The sequence below is a fragment of the Anomaloglossus baeobatrachus genome, chromosome 6 (genome assembly GCF_048569485.1).
Source record: "Anomaloglossus baeobatrachus isolate aAnoBae1 chromosome 6, aAnoBae1.hap1, whole genome shotgun sequence".
Lineage (NCBI taxonomy): Eukaryota > Metazoa > Chordata > Amphibia > Anura > Aromobatidae > Anomaloglossus > Anomaloglossus baeobatrachus.
In genome coordinates, this window is record NC_134358.1 from 567,709,889 (window position 1) to 567,726,593 (window position 16,705).

The 16,705-nt window shown below is 48.9% G+C and overlaps 1 protein-coding gene across 1 annotated transcript in view; it reads left to right on the forward strand.

Annotated features, from left to right (window-relative positions):
• The window catches only part of LOC142243680 (unconventional myosin-Ig-like), a 177,621-nt gene that overhangs the window by 119,748 nt on the left and 41,168 nt on the right, over positions 1-16,705 (forward strand). The window contains exon 20 of the mRNA XM_075315827.1: positions 3,341-3,454. Within this exon, the coding sequence (XP_075171942.1) occupies positions 3,341-3,454 (114 nt within the window). The remainder of the gene's footprint in view (positions 1-3,340; positions 3,455-16,705) is intronic.

Consider the following 16,705-nt stretch of genomic DNA (forward strand, 5'->3'; position numbering starts at 1 on the left):
AAAAACAAGGAGAAAAATTGTATGAAAAATACCCTGAATATAAATAAATAAATTGCAAGTGCTTAATAACAGGGTACTTAGTGTATACATTTTTGCAAAAAGGTAAAAAGCTGTCTCACCTCGTCACGGTGTACCCATCTGAGACAGTCCCTAACCTACTGAAGTTAAAAACATTATCAATACCTGACTTGTGTCATGTCAAAACTCCAATATGAATGGTGGCAAGTGGTCAGCTGTGTCCCAGAAAAATTTGCCACTTGCCACCATCCACATTGGAGTTTTGACATGACACAAGTCAGGTATTGATAATGTTATTTATTAATTAATGTTATTAAGCACTTGCAATTTATTTATTTATATTCAGGGTATTTTTCATACAATTTTTCTCCTTGGTTTTTTCTAGTCTTAAGGCTGCAATTCACATGCTTAATGTTGCATGTTTACTGAACATTGTTTCAGCTCAGGTTTTTGTGTTTTTTGAAAATAGAAGCCTGCAGCCCCCAAAAGTAACACATACATTAGATGACCCAATTCTGGCGCTGAACCCGGCTCTTCCGTTTGCCCTGGTGAAATTTTGGGAATCGCAAAGATTGGGTTTTTCTAATTTTCACAATGATGCATAAGAAATAAGCCAAAGTTTGGCAGTAGTCCCATTTTAGTGTGGCCCTTTAAGAGTGCTGTGACCTTGTAGTCTGTGTTTGTTTCCTTCTATAAGGCCTTGCTATATATATTCATGGCTTTCTTGTGACTCATGATTGCAGCTCCTGAGGTCGCCAGGATCACATTAAGAAAAGCAGGAAGCAGCGCGATCAATAATTATAGCTTGTTGCCTGCGTCACAGAATAAGAAAAGGACACAGCCAGGGTCTCTGCCCACACAACAATGGCAGGCGATGTATAGCATGTGACCACTAAGCGTGGCACTGCCACGTGTCACCTTATACACAGGGCACAACAATGGGCAAGTGCAAATGTGTGACACGTAATGTGGCGCTACCATAGAAGAGTCCACGTAACTGATTATCTGCAGATAAGTATAGTGCCCTGTGATGCCACGTGGTTTCCATATAGTGGACACCCATACTGTGCACGGTGCATACCGTACCACACTGCCAGGACTATCAGTGTCATAATGTGTCCATATAAGCAGTATTTGCACAAATATTTCCCAGCCCTAACATCATGAACTTCAGGGTCTTATACGTCTAGGGGGTCTCACAGAAAACTCCTTTAGATGCCATCTTCCCCTATGTTCCTATCTTCGATCAGTGATGCAGCAGTTGTGTTTTCTTGGCTGTTGATGGTTGAGTGTTTTTTGGGTAGCACTAAATGGTGGTTACCACGCAGTGGCTCAGTGGTTAGCATTATATAGTGGCTCAATGGTTAGCACACTGTCTCAGTTCTTACCACTTGGGCTCACTGGTTAGCACAATATGGTGGCTCAGTGGTTAGAACCATAGTGGCTCAGTGATTAGCACTATAAGTGGATCAGTGGTAAGCACTATATGTTGGCTCACTGGTTACCACTGCATTGTGGCTCAGTAGTTACCACTGTATGGTGGCTCAGTGGTTAGCACTATATAATGGCTCAGTGGTTAGCACTATATGGTGGCTCAGTGGTTAACACTGTATAGTGGCTCAGTGGTTAACACACCGTGGCTCAGTAGTTGGCACTATATGGTGGCTCAGTGGTTAACACTGTATAGTGGCTCAGTGGTTAACATACAGTGGCTCAGTAGTTGGCACTATATGGTGGTTCAGTGGTTAACACACGGTGGCACAGTAGTTAGCACTATATAGTGGCTCAGTGGTTAGCACTTTTGTTGTCCATCACTTGGGGCTGGGTGAAATCTCACCAAGGACAACATCTGCCAGGAGTTTGTATGTGCTCCCCTTGTTTTCCTGGGTTTCCTCCGTGTTCTCCGGTGTCTTCCCAGATTACAAAGACATCCTGATAGGGAATGTAGATTGTGAGCCCCAATGGGGACAGAGATGAAGTCTATAAAGCGCTGCAGAATATGATGGTGCTATATAAGTCATATAAATATATGTGGCCGGAGGGGAGCAGTGTGATGGGAATATATTGGGGAGCAGATATAGAGGGGTGCAGATAAAACGTGGGGAGCAGATATAGAGGGGAGCAGATATAGAGGGGAGCAGATAGAACTTGGGGTGCAGATAGAACTTGGGGTGCAGATATAGAGGGGTGCAGATATAGAGGGGTACAGATAGAACTTGGGGTGCAGATAGAACTTGGGGTGCAGATAGAACTTGGGGTGCATATAGAACTTGGGGTGCAGATATAACTTGGGGTGCAGATATAGAGGGGTGCAGATATAGAGGGGTGCAGATAGGAGTGCAGATAGAACTTGGGGTGCAGATAGAGAGGGTGCATATAGAACTTGGGGTGCAGATAGAACTTGGGGTGCAGATATAACTTGGGGTGCAGATATAGAGGGGTGCAGATATAGAGGGGTGCAGATAGGAGTGCAGATAGAACTTGGGGTGCAGATAGAGAGGGGTGCAGATAGAACTTGGTACAGATATATAGGGGTGCAGATATATAGGGGTGCAGATATAGAGGGGTGCAGATATAGAGGGGTGCAGATATAGAGGGGTGCAGATATAGAGGGGTGCAGATAGAACTTGGGGTGCAGATAGAGGGGGGTGCAGATAGAACTTGGTACAGATATATAGGGGTGCAGATAGAACTTTGGGTGCAGATATAGAGGGGTGCAGATATATAGGGGTGCAGATAGAACTTGGGGTGCAGATATAGAGGGGTGCAGATATAGAGGGGTGCAGATATAGAGGGGTGCAGATAGAACTTGGGGTGCAGATAGAGAGGGGTGCAGATAGAACTTGGTACAGATATATAGGGGTGCAGATATATAGGGGTGCAGATAGAACTTTGGGTGCAGATATATAGGGGTGCAGATAGAACTTGGGGTGCAGATATAGAGGGGTGCAGATATAGAGGGGTGCAGATAGAACTTTGGGTGCAGATATAGAGGGGTGCAGATATAGAGGGGCGCAGATAGAACTTGGGGTGCAGATATAGAGGGGTGCAGATATAGAGGGGTGCAGATATAGAGGGGTGCAGATGGAACTTGGTACAGATATATAGGGGTGCAGATATATAGGGGTGCAGATAGAACTTTGGGTGCAGATATAGAGAGGTGCAGATATATAGGGGTGCAGATAGAACTTGGGGTGCAGATATAGAAGGGTGCAGATATAGAAGGGTGCAGATATAGAGGGGTGCAGATAGAACTTGGGGTGCACATTATGTCGCATTTGGGATTCATCATTTTCATTGTCGTCTTTGCTTCACTTTCTAGATAAATCGTTTCAACAAGTGTAAGGAGCGAGGGCTGGTGATCACTGAGCGCCACATCTACAGGCTGGACCCCAAGAAGGAGTTCAAGACCGTGAAGTCTCTGCCCCTCCAAGTGGTGAGTACATTGAGGGGTGCAAGTGGTGAACCCCTGTGAGTGCTGATGACGCTGATATATGGAGTGTGACAGGACCGGGGACAGATTCTTGGACCCTCCATCATTGCTACATGTGAGTGATAGTAACTGAGCGTCATCACTGAGTGCTTATATTATTCCACACGGAGCCTGGTTACTAATGCCCTATATAGCATGGCCATATATAAGCCCAATAATCTACCGTATACACTGACCTAAATAGCAGTGCTATACAGTGCCACCACCACCACCATACACTGCAACATAATAAACCGTACAGCGCCTGACTGTATACAGCCGTATACTGATCACTAATACACCGTACAGCGCCTGACTGTATACAGCCGTATACTGATCACTAATACCCCGTACAGCACCTGACTGTATACAGCCATATACTGATCACTAATACCCCGTACAGCGCCTGACTGTATACAGCCGTATACTGCTCACTAATACCCCGTACAGCACCTGACTGTATACAGCCGTATACTGATCACCAATACACCGTATAGCGCCTGACTGTATACAGCCGTATACTGATCACCAATACACCGTATAGCACCTGACTGTATACAGCCGTATACTGATCACCAATACACCGTACAGCGCCTGACTGTATACAGCCGTATACTGATCACTAATACCCCGTACAGCACCTGACTGTATACAGCCGTATACTGATCACCAATACACCGTATAGCGCCTGACTGTATACAGCCGTATACTGATCACCAATACACCGTACAGCGCCTGACTGTATACAGCCGTATACTGATCACTAATACCCCGTATAGCGCCTGACTGTATACAGCCGTATACTGATCACTAATACCCCGTACAGCGCCTGACTGTATACAGCTGTATACTGCTCACTAATACCCCGTACAGCGCCTGACTGTATACAGCCGTATACTGATCACTAATACCCCATACAGCGCCTGACTGTATACAGCCGTATACTGATCACTATTACACCGTACAGCGCCTGACTGTATACAGCCGTATACTGATCACTATTACACCATACAGCGCCTGACTGTATACAGCCGTATACTGATCACTATTACACCGTACAGCGCCTGACTGTATACAGCCGTATACTGATCACCAATACACCGTACAGCGCCTGACTGTATACAGCCGTATACTGATCACTATATCCCGTACAGCGCATGACTGTATACAGCTGTATACTGATCACCACCAATACACCGTACAGCGCCTGACTGTATACAGCCGTATACTGATCACTAATACCCCGTACAGCACCTGACTGTATACAGCCGTATACTGATCACTAATACCCCGTACAGCGCCTGACTGTATACAGCCGTATACTGATCACCAATACACCGTATAGCGCCTGACTGTATACAGCCGTATACTGATCACTAATACCCCGTATAGCGCCTGACTGTATACAGCCGTATACTGATCACTAATACCCCGTACAGCGCCTGACTGTATACAGCTATATACTGATCACTAATACCCCGTACAGCGCCTGACTGTATACAGCCGTATACTGATCACTAATACCCCATACAGCGCCTGACTGTATACAGCCGTATACTGATCACTATTACACCGTACAGCGCCTGACTGTATACAGCCGTATACTGATCACTATTACACCATACAGCGCCTGACTGTATACAGCCGTATACTGATCACTATTACACCGTACAGCGCCTGACTGTATACAGCCGTATACTGATCACCAATACACCGTACAGCGCCTGACTGTATACAGCCGTATACTGATCACTATATCCCGTACAGCGCATGACTGTATACAGCTGTATACTGATCACCACCAATACACCGTACAGCGCCTGACTGTATACAGCCGTATACTGATCACTAATACACCGTAGAGCGCCTGACTGTATACAGCTGTATACTGATCACTAATACACCGTACAGCGCCTGACTGTATACAGCTGTATACTGATCACTAATACACCGTACAGCGCCTGACTGTATACAGCTGTATACTGATCACTAATACACCGTACAGCGCCTGACTGTATACAGCTATGTACTGATCACTAATACACCGTACAGCGCCTGACTGTATACACCTGTATACTGATCACTAATACACCGTACAGCGCCTGACTGTATACAGCTGTATACTGATCACTAATACACCGTACAGCGCCTGACTGTATACAGCTATGTACTGATCACTAATACACCGTACAGCGCCTGACTGTATACAGCTGTATACTGATCACTAATACACCGTACAGCGCCTGACTGTATACAGCTGTATACTGATCACTAATACACCGTACAGCGCCTGACTGTATACAGCTATGTACTGATCACTAATACACCGTACAGCGCCTGACTGTATACAGCTGTGTACTGATCACTAATACACAGTACAGCGCCTGACTGTATACAGCCGTATACTGCTCACCAATACACCGTACAGCGCCTGACTGTATACAGCCGTATACTGATCACTATATCCCGTACAGCGCCTGACTGTATACAGCTGTATACTGCTCACTAATACCCCGTACAGCGCCTGACTGTATACAGCCGTATACTGATCACTAATACCCCATACAGCGCCTGACTGTATACAGCCGTATACTGATCACTATTACACCGTACAGCGCCTGACTGTATACAGCCGTATACTGATCACTATTACACCATACAGCGCCTGACTGTATACAGCCGTATACTGATCACTATTACACCGTACAGCGCCTGACTGTATACAGCCGTATACTGATCACCAATACACCGTACAGCGCCTGACTGTATACAGCCGTATACTGATCACTATATCCCGTACAGCGCATGACTGTATACAGCTGTATACTGATCACCACCAATACACCGTACAGCGCCTGACTGTATACAGCCGTATACTGATCACTAATACCCCGTACAGCACCTGACTGTATACAGCCGTATACTGATCACTAATACCCCGTACAGCGCCTGACTGTATACAGCCGTATACTGATCACCAATACACCGTATAGCGCCTGACTGTATACAGCCGTATACTGATCACTAATACCCCGTATAGCGCCTGACTGTATACAGCCGTATACTGATCACTAATACCCCGTACAGCGCCTGACTGTATACAGCTATATACTGCTCACTAATACCCCGTACAGCGCCTGACTGTATACAGCCGTATACTGATCACTAATACCCCATACAGCGCCTGACTGTATACAGCCGTATACTGATCACTATTACACCGTACAGCGCCTGACTGTATACAGCCGTATACTGATCACTATTACACCATACAGCGCCTGACTGTATACAGCCGTATACTGATCACTATTACACCGTACAGCGCCTGACTGTATACAGCCGTATACTGATCACCAATACACCGTACAGCGCCTGACTGTATACAGCCGTATACTGATCACTATATCCCGTACAGCGCATGACTGTATACAGCTGTATACTGATCACCACCAATACACCGTACAGCGCCTGACTGTATACAGCCGTATACTGATCACTAATACACCGTAGAGCGCCTGACTGTATACAGCTGTATACTGATCACTAATACACCGTACAGCGCCTGACTGTATACAGCTGTATACTGATCACTAATACACCGTACAGCGCCTGACTGTATACAGCTGTATACTGATCACTAATACACCGTACAGCGCCTGACTGTATACAGCTATGTACTGATCACTAATACACTGTACAGCGCCTGACTGTATACAGCTGTATACTGATCACTAATACACTGTACAGCGCCTGACTGTATACAGCTGTATACTGATCACTAATACACCGTACAGCGCCTGACTGTATACAGCTATGTACTGATCACTAATACACCGTACAGCGCCTGACTGTATACAGCTGTATACTGATCACTAATACACCGTACAGCGCCTGACTGTATACAGCTGTATACTGATCACTAATACACCGTACAGCGCCTGACTGTATACAGCTGTATACTGATCACTAATACACCGTACAGCGCCTGACTGTATACAGCTGTATACTGATCACTAATACACCGTACAGCGCCTGACTGTATACAGCTGTGTACTGATCACTAATACACAGTACAGCGCCTGACTGTATACAGCCGTATACTGCTCACTAATACACCGTACAGCGCCTGACTGTATACAGCTGTGTACTGATCACTAATACACCGTACAGCGCCTGACTGTATACAGCTGTATACTGCTCACCAATACACCGTATAGCGCCTGACTGTATACAGCTGTATACTGCTCACTATACCCCGTACAGCGCCTGACTATATACAGGTCTCCGGTGCCCGGTTATGTGCGGCGCCACCTGAATACTGATCAGCGGCTGGTGCACTATAATACCCAGGAGGGGATCAGGCAGAAATCTAATGGACACTGGGGGCCCTGGACATGTCCTCTCGGAAGATAGAATATCTCAGATCTTAATGAGCTCGATCGGTTCTTTGTTCTGTATGGAGATAAGCGGCGGCACATCTGTCACCATACATACTCCACATACAGCCAGGAAGTGTTATCATAGGGGCGCAGACCAGGAGGCTCAGCACTGGAGTCAGACATGATTTGTCCTCCCTCTCATACAGCGGCGTTATATAAGGCAGGCGATCAGCAGCAGCCTATTCAGTGCCGTGCCCCTCCCCCATACACTTCATTTACTGCCCTTCTCGGGGGATCGCCCCCCACCCCTCGCCATTACAATGGGCGGCAGCAGGTGCCAGGAGCCAGGGTTTATATCTTATGATTGTGCTGACAGCGGCATTTCATAACTCCACATATAATTGATTCTCCAGCCGGCGCTGCAGACCGTTACCCCCTAATTATGGGTCTGATTACGGGAAGGGGGGCTCCGGCTGCCGGGAACACGACTTTTTGTTAAAATTATGGAAATGAGACCAGAAAGAGCGAATTGTAATAAATAATTCTGTGCGGTCTCCGGGGGGACAAGATTAAGCGGAAATCATCTGCTAATATCAGCAGTGGGGTCACTGGGGTGTGTAGACGGGGGCCCCCCGCACCAGAGATATCTGACCTGATAGTGCCAGACTCATGCGGCAATATCATAGATCAGTAATGGATCCGTCTGGGCACGTACACCATCAGTGTGCCATACAGTGCAAAGAAAAATAGTGCTGTACAATACAAAGATAAAGAGTGCCATACAGTACCAGCATGAATAGGGCCATATAGTGTCTGGAAAAATACTGCCATACAGTGCCAACATGAATAGTGCCATGTAGTGTCTGGAAAAATACTGCCATACAGTGCCAGCATGAATAGTGCTGGATAAATAGTGGCATATAGTGCCAGGTTAAAAAAGTACCGAGGAAGTGACTAGAGAAATAGTGCCATGCAGAGTCAATATACATAATGCCATATAGTGCCTAGAGAAACAATGACAACTTTTGCCTGGATGAATAGTTACATACAATGTCAGAATAAATAGGGCCATATTGAACCTAGATGAATAGTGCTGTACAGTAGATAGATAAATATTGCCAGTACCAGAATTAATAGTGCCATAGAGTGCCAAGATAAATAGTGTCATACTGTTCCAGGATGAACAGTGTTATATAAATTATAGATAAGTAGTGCCCTACAGTGCCAGGATAGATAATGCCAGAATAGATAATGCTATACAGTGCCAGGATAGATAAAGCCATAAAGTGCCAGGATAGATAATGCGATAAAGTGCCAGGATAGATAATGCCATAAAGTGCCAGGATAGATAATGCAATAAAGTGCCAGGATAGATAATGCCATACAGTGCCAGGATAGATAATGCCATACAGTGCCAGGATAGATAATGCCATAAAGTGCCAGGATAGATAATGCCATACAGTGCCAGAATAGATAATGCCATAAAGTGCCAGGATAGATAATGCCATACAGTGCCAGGATAGATAATGCCATAAAGTGCCAGGATAGATAATGCCATAAAGTGCCAGGATAGATAATTCCATACAGTGCCAGGATAGATAATGCCATACAGTGCCAGGATAGATAATGCCATAAAGTGCCAGGATAGATAATGCCATACAGTGCCAGGATAGATAATGCCATAAAGTGCCAGGATAGATAATGCCATACAGTGCCAGGATAGATAATGCCATAAAGTGCCAGGATAGATAATGCCATACAGTGCCAGGATAGATAATGCCATACAGTGCCAGGATAGATAATGCCATAAAGTGCCAGGATAGATAATGCCATACAGTGCCAGGATAGATAATGCCATACAGTGCCAGAATAGATAATGCCATAAAGTGCCAGAATAGATAATGCCATACAGTGCCAGGATAGATAATGCCATAAAGTGCCAGGATAGATAATGCCATACAGTGCCAGGATAGATAATGCCACATAAAGTGCCAGAATAGATAATGCCATACAGTGCCAGGATAGATAATGCCATAAAGTGCCAGGATAGATAAAGCCATACAGTGCCAGAATAGATAATGCCATACAGTGCCAGGATAGATAAAGCCATACAGTGCCAGAATAGATAATGCCATACAGTGCCAGGATAGATAATGCCACATAAAGTGCCAGAATAGATAATGCCATACAGTGCCAGGATAGATAATGCCATAAAGTGCCAGGATAGATAATGCCATACAGTGCCAGAATAGATAATGCCATACAGTGCCAGGATAGATAATGCCATACAGTGCCAGAATAGATAATGCCATACAGTGCCAGGATAGATAATGCCATACAGTGCCAGGATAGATAATGCCATACAGTGCCAGGATAGATAATGCCATACAGTGCCAGAATAGATAATGCCATACAGTGCCAGGATAGATAATGCCATACAGTGCCAGAATAGATAATGCCATACAGTGCCAGGATAGATAATGCCATAAAGTGCCAGGATAGATAAAGCCATACAGTGCCAGGATAGATAAAGCCATACAGTGCCAGGATAGATAATGCCATACAGTGCCAGGATAGATAAAGCCATACAGTGCCAGGATAGATAAAGCCATACAGTGCCAGGATAGATAATGCCATAAAGTGCCAGGATAGATAATGCCATATAGTGCAAGGATAGTTAATGCCATAAAGTGCCAGGATAGATAATGCCATAAAGTGCCAGGATAGATAATGCCATACAGTGCCAGGATAGATAAAGCCATACAGTGCCAGGATAGATAAAGCCATACAGTGCCAGGATAGATAAAGCGATAAAGTGCCAGGATAGATAATGCCATACAGTGCCAGGATAGATAAAGCCATACAGTGCCAGGATAGATAATGCCATACAGTGCCAGGATAGATAATGCCATAAAGTGCCAGGATAGATAATGCCATACAGTGCCAGGATAGATAATGCCATACAGTGCCAGGATAGATAAAGCCATACAGTGCCAGGATAGATAATGCCATAAAGTGCCAGGATAGATAATGCCATATAGTGCCAGGATAGATAAAGCCATAAAGTGCCAGGATAGATAATGCCATATAGTGCCAGGATAGATAAAGCCATATAGTGCCAGGATAGATAACAGCTCAATGTTAATAGTGCTGTATAATGTAAATGATGAATGGCGTGCAGTGCTCACAGTGTGATAGTGATTGTTTCCAGGGCACAGGTAGTACATATAATATATTCATACCCACATACAGTATATACTGCTTACTACACTGCGCAGAGCGCCTGACATTGCCTGTATAGCATCATATCCTACATACTATACCCACTTATGTGGTTATGTAGAGCAATATACTGCAACAATGCCAACCTAGAGGGATGTGTAAAGGGGGGACAGTCAGAGGGATGTGTAGAGGGGGGACAGAGGGATGTGTAGAGGGGGGACAGAGGGATGTGTAGAGGGGGGACAGTCAGAGGGATGTGTAGAGGGGGGACAGAGGGATGTGTAGAGGGGGGACAGTCAGGGATGTGTAGAGGGGGGACAGAGGAATGTGTAGAGGGGGACAGAGGGATGTGTAGAGAGGGGACAGTCAGGGATGTGTAGAGGGGGGACAGAGGGATGTGTAGAGGGGGGACAGAGGGATGTGTAGAGGGGGGACTGTCAGGGATGTGTAGAGGGGGGACAGAGGGATGTGTAGAGGGGGGACAGTCAGAGGGATGTGTAGAGGGGGGACAGAGGGATGTGTAGAGGGGGGACAGTCAGGGATGTGTAGAGGGGGGACAGAGGAATGTGTAGAGGGGGGACAGTCAGAGGGATGTGTAGAGGGGGGACAGTCAGAGGGATGTGTAGAGGGGGGACAGTCAGAGGGATGTGTAGAGGGGGGACAGTCAGAGGGATGTGTAGAGGGGGGACAGTCAGAGGGATGTGTAGAGGGGGGACAGTCAGAGGGATGTGTAGAGGGGGACAGTCAGAGGGATGTGTAGAGGGGGGACAGAGGGATGTGTAGAGGGGGGACAGAGGGATGTGTAGAGGGGGGACAGAGGGATGTGTAGAGGGGGAACAGAGGGATGTGTAGAGGGGGGACAGTCAGAGGGATGTGTAGAGGGGGGACAGTCAGAGGGATGTGTAGAGGGGGGACAGTCAGAGGGATGTGTAGAGGGGGGACAGTCAGAGGGATGTGTAGAGGGAGGACAGTCAGAGGGATGTGTAGAGGGGGGACAGTCAGAGGGATGTGTAGAGGGGGGGACAGTCAGAGGGATGTGTAGAGGGGGACAGTCAGAGGGATGTGTAGAGGGGGGACAGTCAGAGGGATGTGTAGAGGGGGGACAGTCAAGGATGTGTAGAGGAGTGACAGTCAGGGATGTGTAGCGGGGGGACAGTCAGGGATGTGAAGAGGGGTGACAGTCAAGGATGTGTAGAGGGGGGACAGTCAAGGATGTGTAGAGGGGTGACAGTCAGGGATGTGTAGAGGGGGAACAGTCAGGGATGTGTAGAGGGGGGACAGTCAGGGATGTGTAGAGGGGGGACAGTCAGGGATGTGTAGAGGGGGGACAGTCAGGGATGTGTAGAGGGGGGACAGTCAGGGATGTGTAGAGGGGGGACAGTCAGGGATGTGTAGAGGGGGGACAGTCAGGGATGTGTAGAGGGGTGACAGTCAAGGATGTGTAGAGGGGGGACAGTCAGGGATGTGTAGAGGGGGGACAGTCAGGGATGTGTAGAGGGGGATAGTCAGAGGGATGTGTAGAGGGGGGGACAGTCAGGGATGTGTAGAGGGGGGACAGAGGGATGTGTAGAGGGGGATAGTCAGAGGCATGTATAGGGGGGGACAGAGCGATGTGTAGGGGGGAACAGAGGGATGTGTAGAGGGGGGACAGTCAGAGGAATGTAGAGGGGGGGCAGAGGGATGTGTAGAGGGGGGGACAGAGGGATGTGTAGAGGGGGACAGAGGGCTGTGTAAAGGGGGGGACAGAGGGATGTGTAGAGGGGGGACAGAGGGATGTGTAGAGGGGGAGACAGAGGGATGTGTAGAGGGGGAGACAGAGGGATGTGTAGAGGGGGGGACAGAGGGATGTGTAGAGGGGGGGGACAGAGGGATGTGTAGAGGGGGGACAGAGGGATGTGTAGAGGGGGGACAGAGGGATGTGTAGAGGGGGAGACAGAGGGATGTGTAGAGGGGGGACAGAGGGATGTGTAGGGGGAGACAGAGGGATGTGTAGGGGGGGACAGAGGGATGTGTAGAGGGGGGACAGAGGGATGTGTAGAGGGGGGACAGAGGGATGTGTAGAGGGGGGACAGAGGGATGTGTAGAGGGGGGACAGAGGGATGTGTAGAGGGGGGACAGAGGGATGTGTAGAGGGGGAGACAGAGGGATGGGTAGAGGGGGGGCAGAGGGATATGTAGAGGGGGAGACAGAGGGATGTGTAGAGGGGGGACAGGGGGATGTGTAGAGGGGGGACAGTCAAGGATGTGTAGAGGGGGGACAGTCAGGGATGTGTAGAGGGGGGACAGTCAGGGATGTGTAGAGGGGTGACAGTCAAGGATGTGTAGAGGGGGGGCAGTCAGAGGGATGTGTAGAGGGGGGGACAGTCAGAGATGTGTAGAGGGGGGACAGTCAGGGATGTGTAGAGGGGGAAAGTCAGAGGGATGTGTAGAGGGGGGGACAGTCAGGGATGTGTAGAGGGGGGACAGAGGGATTTGTAGAGGGGGATAGTCAGAGGGATGTATGGGGGGACAGAGCGATGTGTAGAGGGGGGACAGTCAGAGGAATGTAGAGGGGGGGCAGAGGGATGTGTAGAGGGGGGACAGAGGGATGTGTAGAGGGTGAGACAGAGGGATGTGTAGAGGGGGAGACAGAGGGATGTGTAGAGGGGGAGACAGAGGGATGTGTAGAGGGGAGACAGAGGGATGTGTAGAGGGGGAGACAGAGGGATGTGTAGAGGGGGGACAGAGGGATGTGTAGAGGGGGAGACAGAGGGATGTGTAGGGGGGGACAGAGGGATGTGTAGAGGGGGAGGACAGAGGGATGTGTAGAGGGGGGGCAGAGGGATGTGTAGAGGGGGGGCAGAGGGATGTGTAGAGGGGGGACAGAGGGATGTGTAGAGGGGGGACAGAGGGATGTGTAGAGGGGGAGACAGAGGGATGTGTAGGGGGGGACAGAGGGATGTGTAGAGGGGGGGACAGAGGGATGTGTAGGGGGGGACAGAGGGATGTGTAGAGGGGGGGACAGAGGGATGTGTAGAGGGGGGACAGAGGGATGTGTAGAGGGGGAGACAGAGGGATGTGTAGAGGGGGAGACAGAGGGATGTGTAGAGGGGGAGACAGAGGGATGTGTAGAGGGGGAGACAGAGGGATGTGTAGAGGGGGGGCAGAGGGATGTGTAGAGGGGGGGCAGAGGGATGTGTAGAGGGGGGACAGAGGGATGTGTAGAGGGGGGACAGAGGGATGTGTAGAGGGGGAGACAGAGGGATGTGTAGGGGGGGACAGAGGGATGTGTAGAGGGGGGGACAGAGGGATGTGTAGAGGGGGGACAGAGGGATGTGTAGAGGGGGAGACAGAGGGATGTGTAGAGGGGGAGACAGAGGGATGTGTAGAGGGGGAGACAGAGGGATGTGTAGAGGGGGAGACAGAGGGATGTGTAGAGGGGGAGACAGAGGGATGTGTAGAGGGGGGGACAGAGGGATGTGTAGAGGGGGAGACAGAGGGATGTGTAGAGGGGGGGCAGATGAATGTGTAGAGGGGGAGACAGAGGGATGTGTAGAGGGGGGACAGGGGGATGTGCAGAGGGGATGTAACTAGTAATCAGGGGCGTAGAGTGTAAGGTAGGGCTCCAGCAGGATCTGCAGAACGCGAGCCTCATTGTGCCCCTTCTCCCAATGTCCTGCCTCTATACCGCCACCATTTCCCATCATCCTCTGCCCCTCTCCCTGTGGCCACACAGTGACTCCTATCTGCTAATTCCAGCTGTGGCTCTCTTCCCGCCGTGGCTCTCTTCCCGCCGTGGCTCTCTTCCCGCCGTGGCTCTCTTCCCGCCGTGGCTCTCTTCCCGCAGTGGCTCTCTTCCCGCCGTGGCTCTCTTCCCGCCGTGGCTCTCTTCCCGCCGTGGCTCTCTTCCCGCAGTGGCTCTCTTCCCGCTGTGGCTCTCTTCCCGCTGTGGCTCTCTTCCCGCAGTGGCTCTCTTCCCGCCGTGGCTCTCTTCCCGCCGTGGTCATGAGGATTGCTCCAGGGCTGCACAGATGTACATGTGCAGCCATGTGATAATGGGGTGCAGGGTGTCCTGGCACCAGCTGTTGGCAGCCCGGGGCACACACTGGCACGCCGCCCTCTGCTCCTCGCCCCTCACTCAGCCATGAATTACACATGATTCCAGCACAGACCTCGTGCTGTAGCGGTGACTGCACCCAGGCAGGCAGCAGGAAGGTCGCTGTCACTTTTTTTTCTTCTTTTCCTTTTATATAAATTCCATTCCTGGTCGTCATGGCAACTGGAATTCTGAGAAATGAGCGAGAAAGGAAATTTCCCGGGCGTAAGATTCATTCTCGACACCATTATCATTTATTTATAAGGGTCCAACACGTGCTGAGCCACGAACAAGTATCTGCAGCCTGCGCCACAATGCCTGCCACGTACAGAGCCACGCCAGATAGTCACACCTCATCCACCGCACAATACCCATTATAATGATGTATTATTAATGACCGTATATAAAGATCCAGCCCCCAGAGACAGCATATGTGCTGGAAGTGCAGCGGGTAATGCCATACAGCATTTCATAATAACAACTGTGACATCACATGATGGGGGATGTATGACTGTATGGCACTGTATCACACATGAGAGGCTTAGATACAGTATCATACATAAGATAGGAACAATATATACAGCGCCCCCTAGTGGTGGCTGCAGACAGGATCTTATCATGTATCTCTGTATACAGGGAGCTCCCCCTAGTGGTGGCTGCAGACAGGATCTTATCATGTATCTCTGTATACAGGGAGCTCCCCCTAGTGGTGGCTGCAGACAGGATCTTATCATGTATCTCTGTATACAGGGAGCTCCCCCTAGCGGTGGCTGCAGACAGGATCTTATCATGTATCTCTGTATACAGGGAGCTCCCCCTAGTGGTGACTGCAGACAGGATCTTATCATGTATCTCTGTATACAGGGAGCTCCCCCTAGTGGTGACTGCAGACAGGATCTTATCATGTATCTCTGTATACAGGGAGCTCCCCCTAGTGGAGGCTGCAGACAGGATCTTATCATGTATCTCTGTATACAGGGAGCTCCCCCTAGTGGTGGCTGCAGACAGGATCTTATCATGTATCTCTGTATACAGGGAGCTCCCCCTAGTGGTGGCTGCAGACAGGATCTTATCATGTATCTCTGTATACAGGGAGCTCCCCCTAGTGGTGGCTGCAGACAGGCTCTTATCATGTATCTCTGTATACAGGGAGCTCCCCCTAGTGGTGACTGCAGACAGGATCTTATCATGTATCTCTGTATACAGGGAGCTCCCCCTAGTGGTGACTGCAGACAGGATCTTATCATGTATCTCTGTATACAGGGAGCTTCCCCTAGTGGTGGCTGCAGACAGGATCTTATCATGTATCTCTGTATACAGGGAGCTCCCCCTAGTGGTGGCTGCAGACAGGATCTTATCATGTATCTCTGTATACAGGGAGCTCCCCCTAGTGGTGACTGCAGACAGGATCTTATCATGTATCTCTGTATACAGGGAGCTTCCCCTAGTGGTGGCTGCAGACAGGATCTTATCATGTATCTCTGTATACAGGGAGCTCCCCCTAGTGGTGGCTGCAGACAGGATCTTATCATGCACCTCT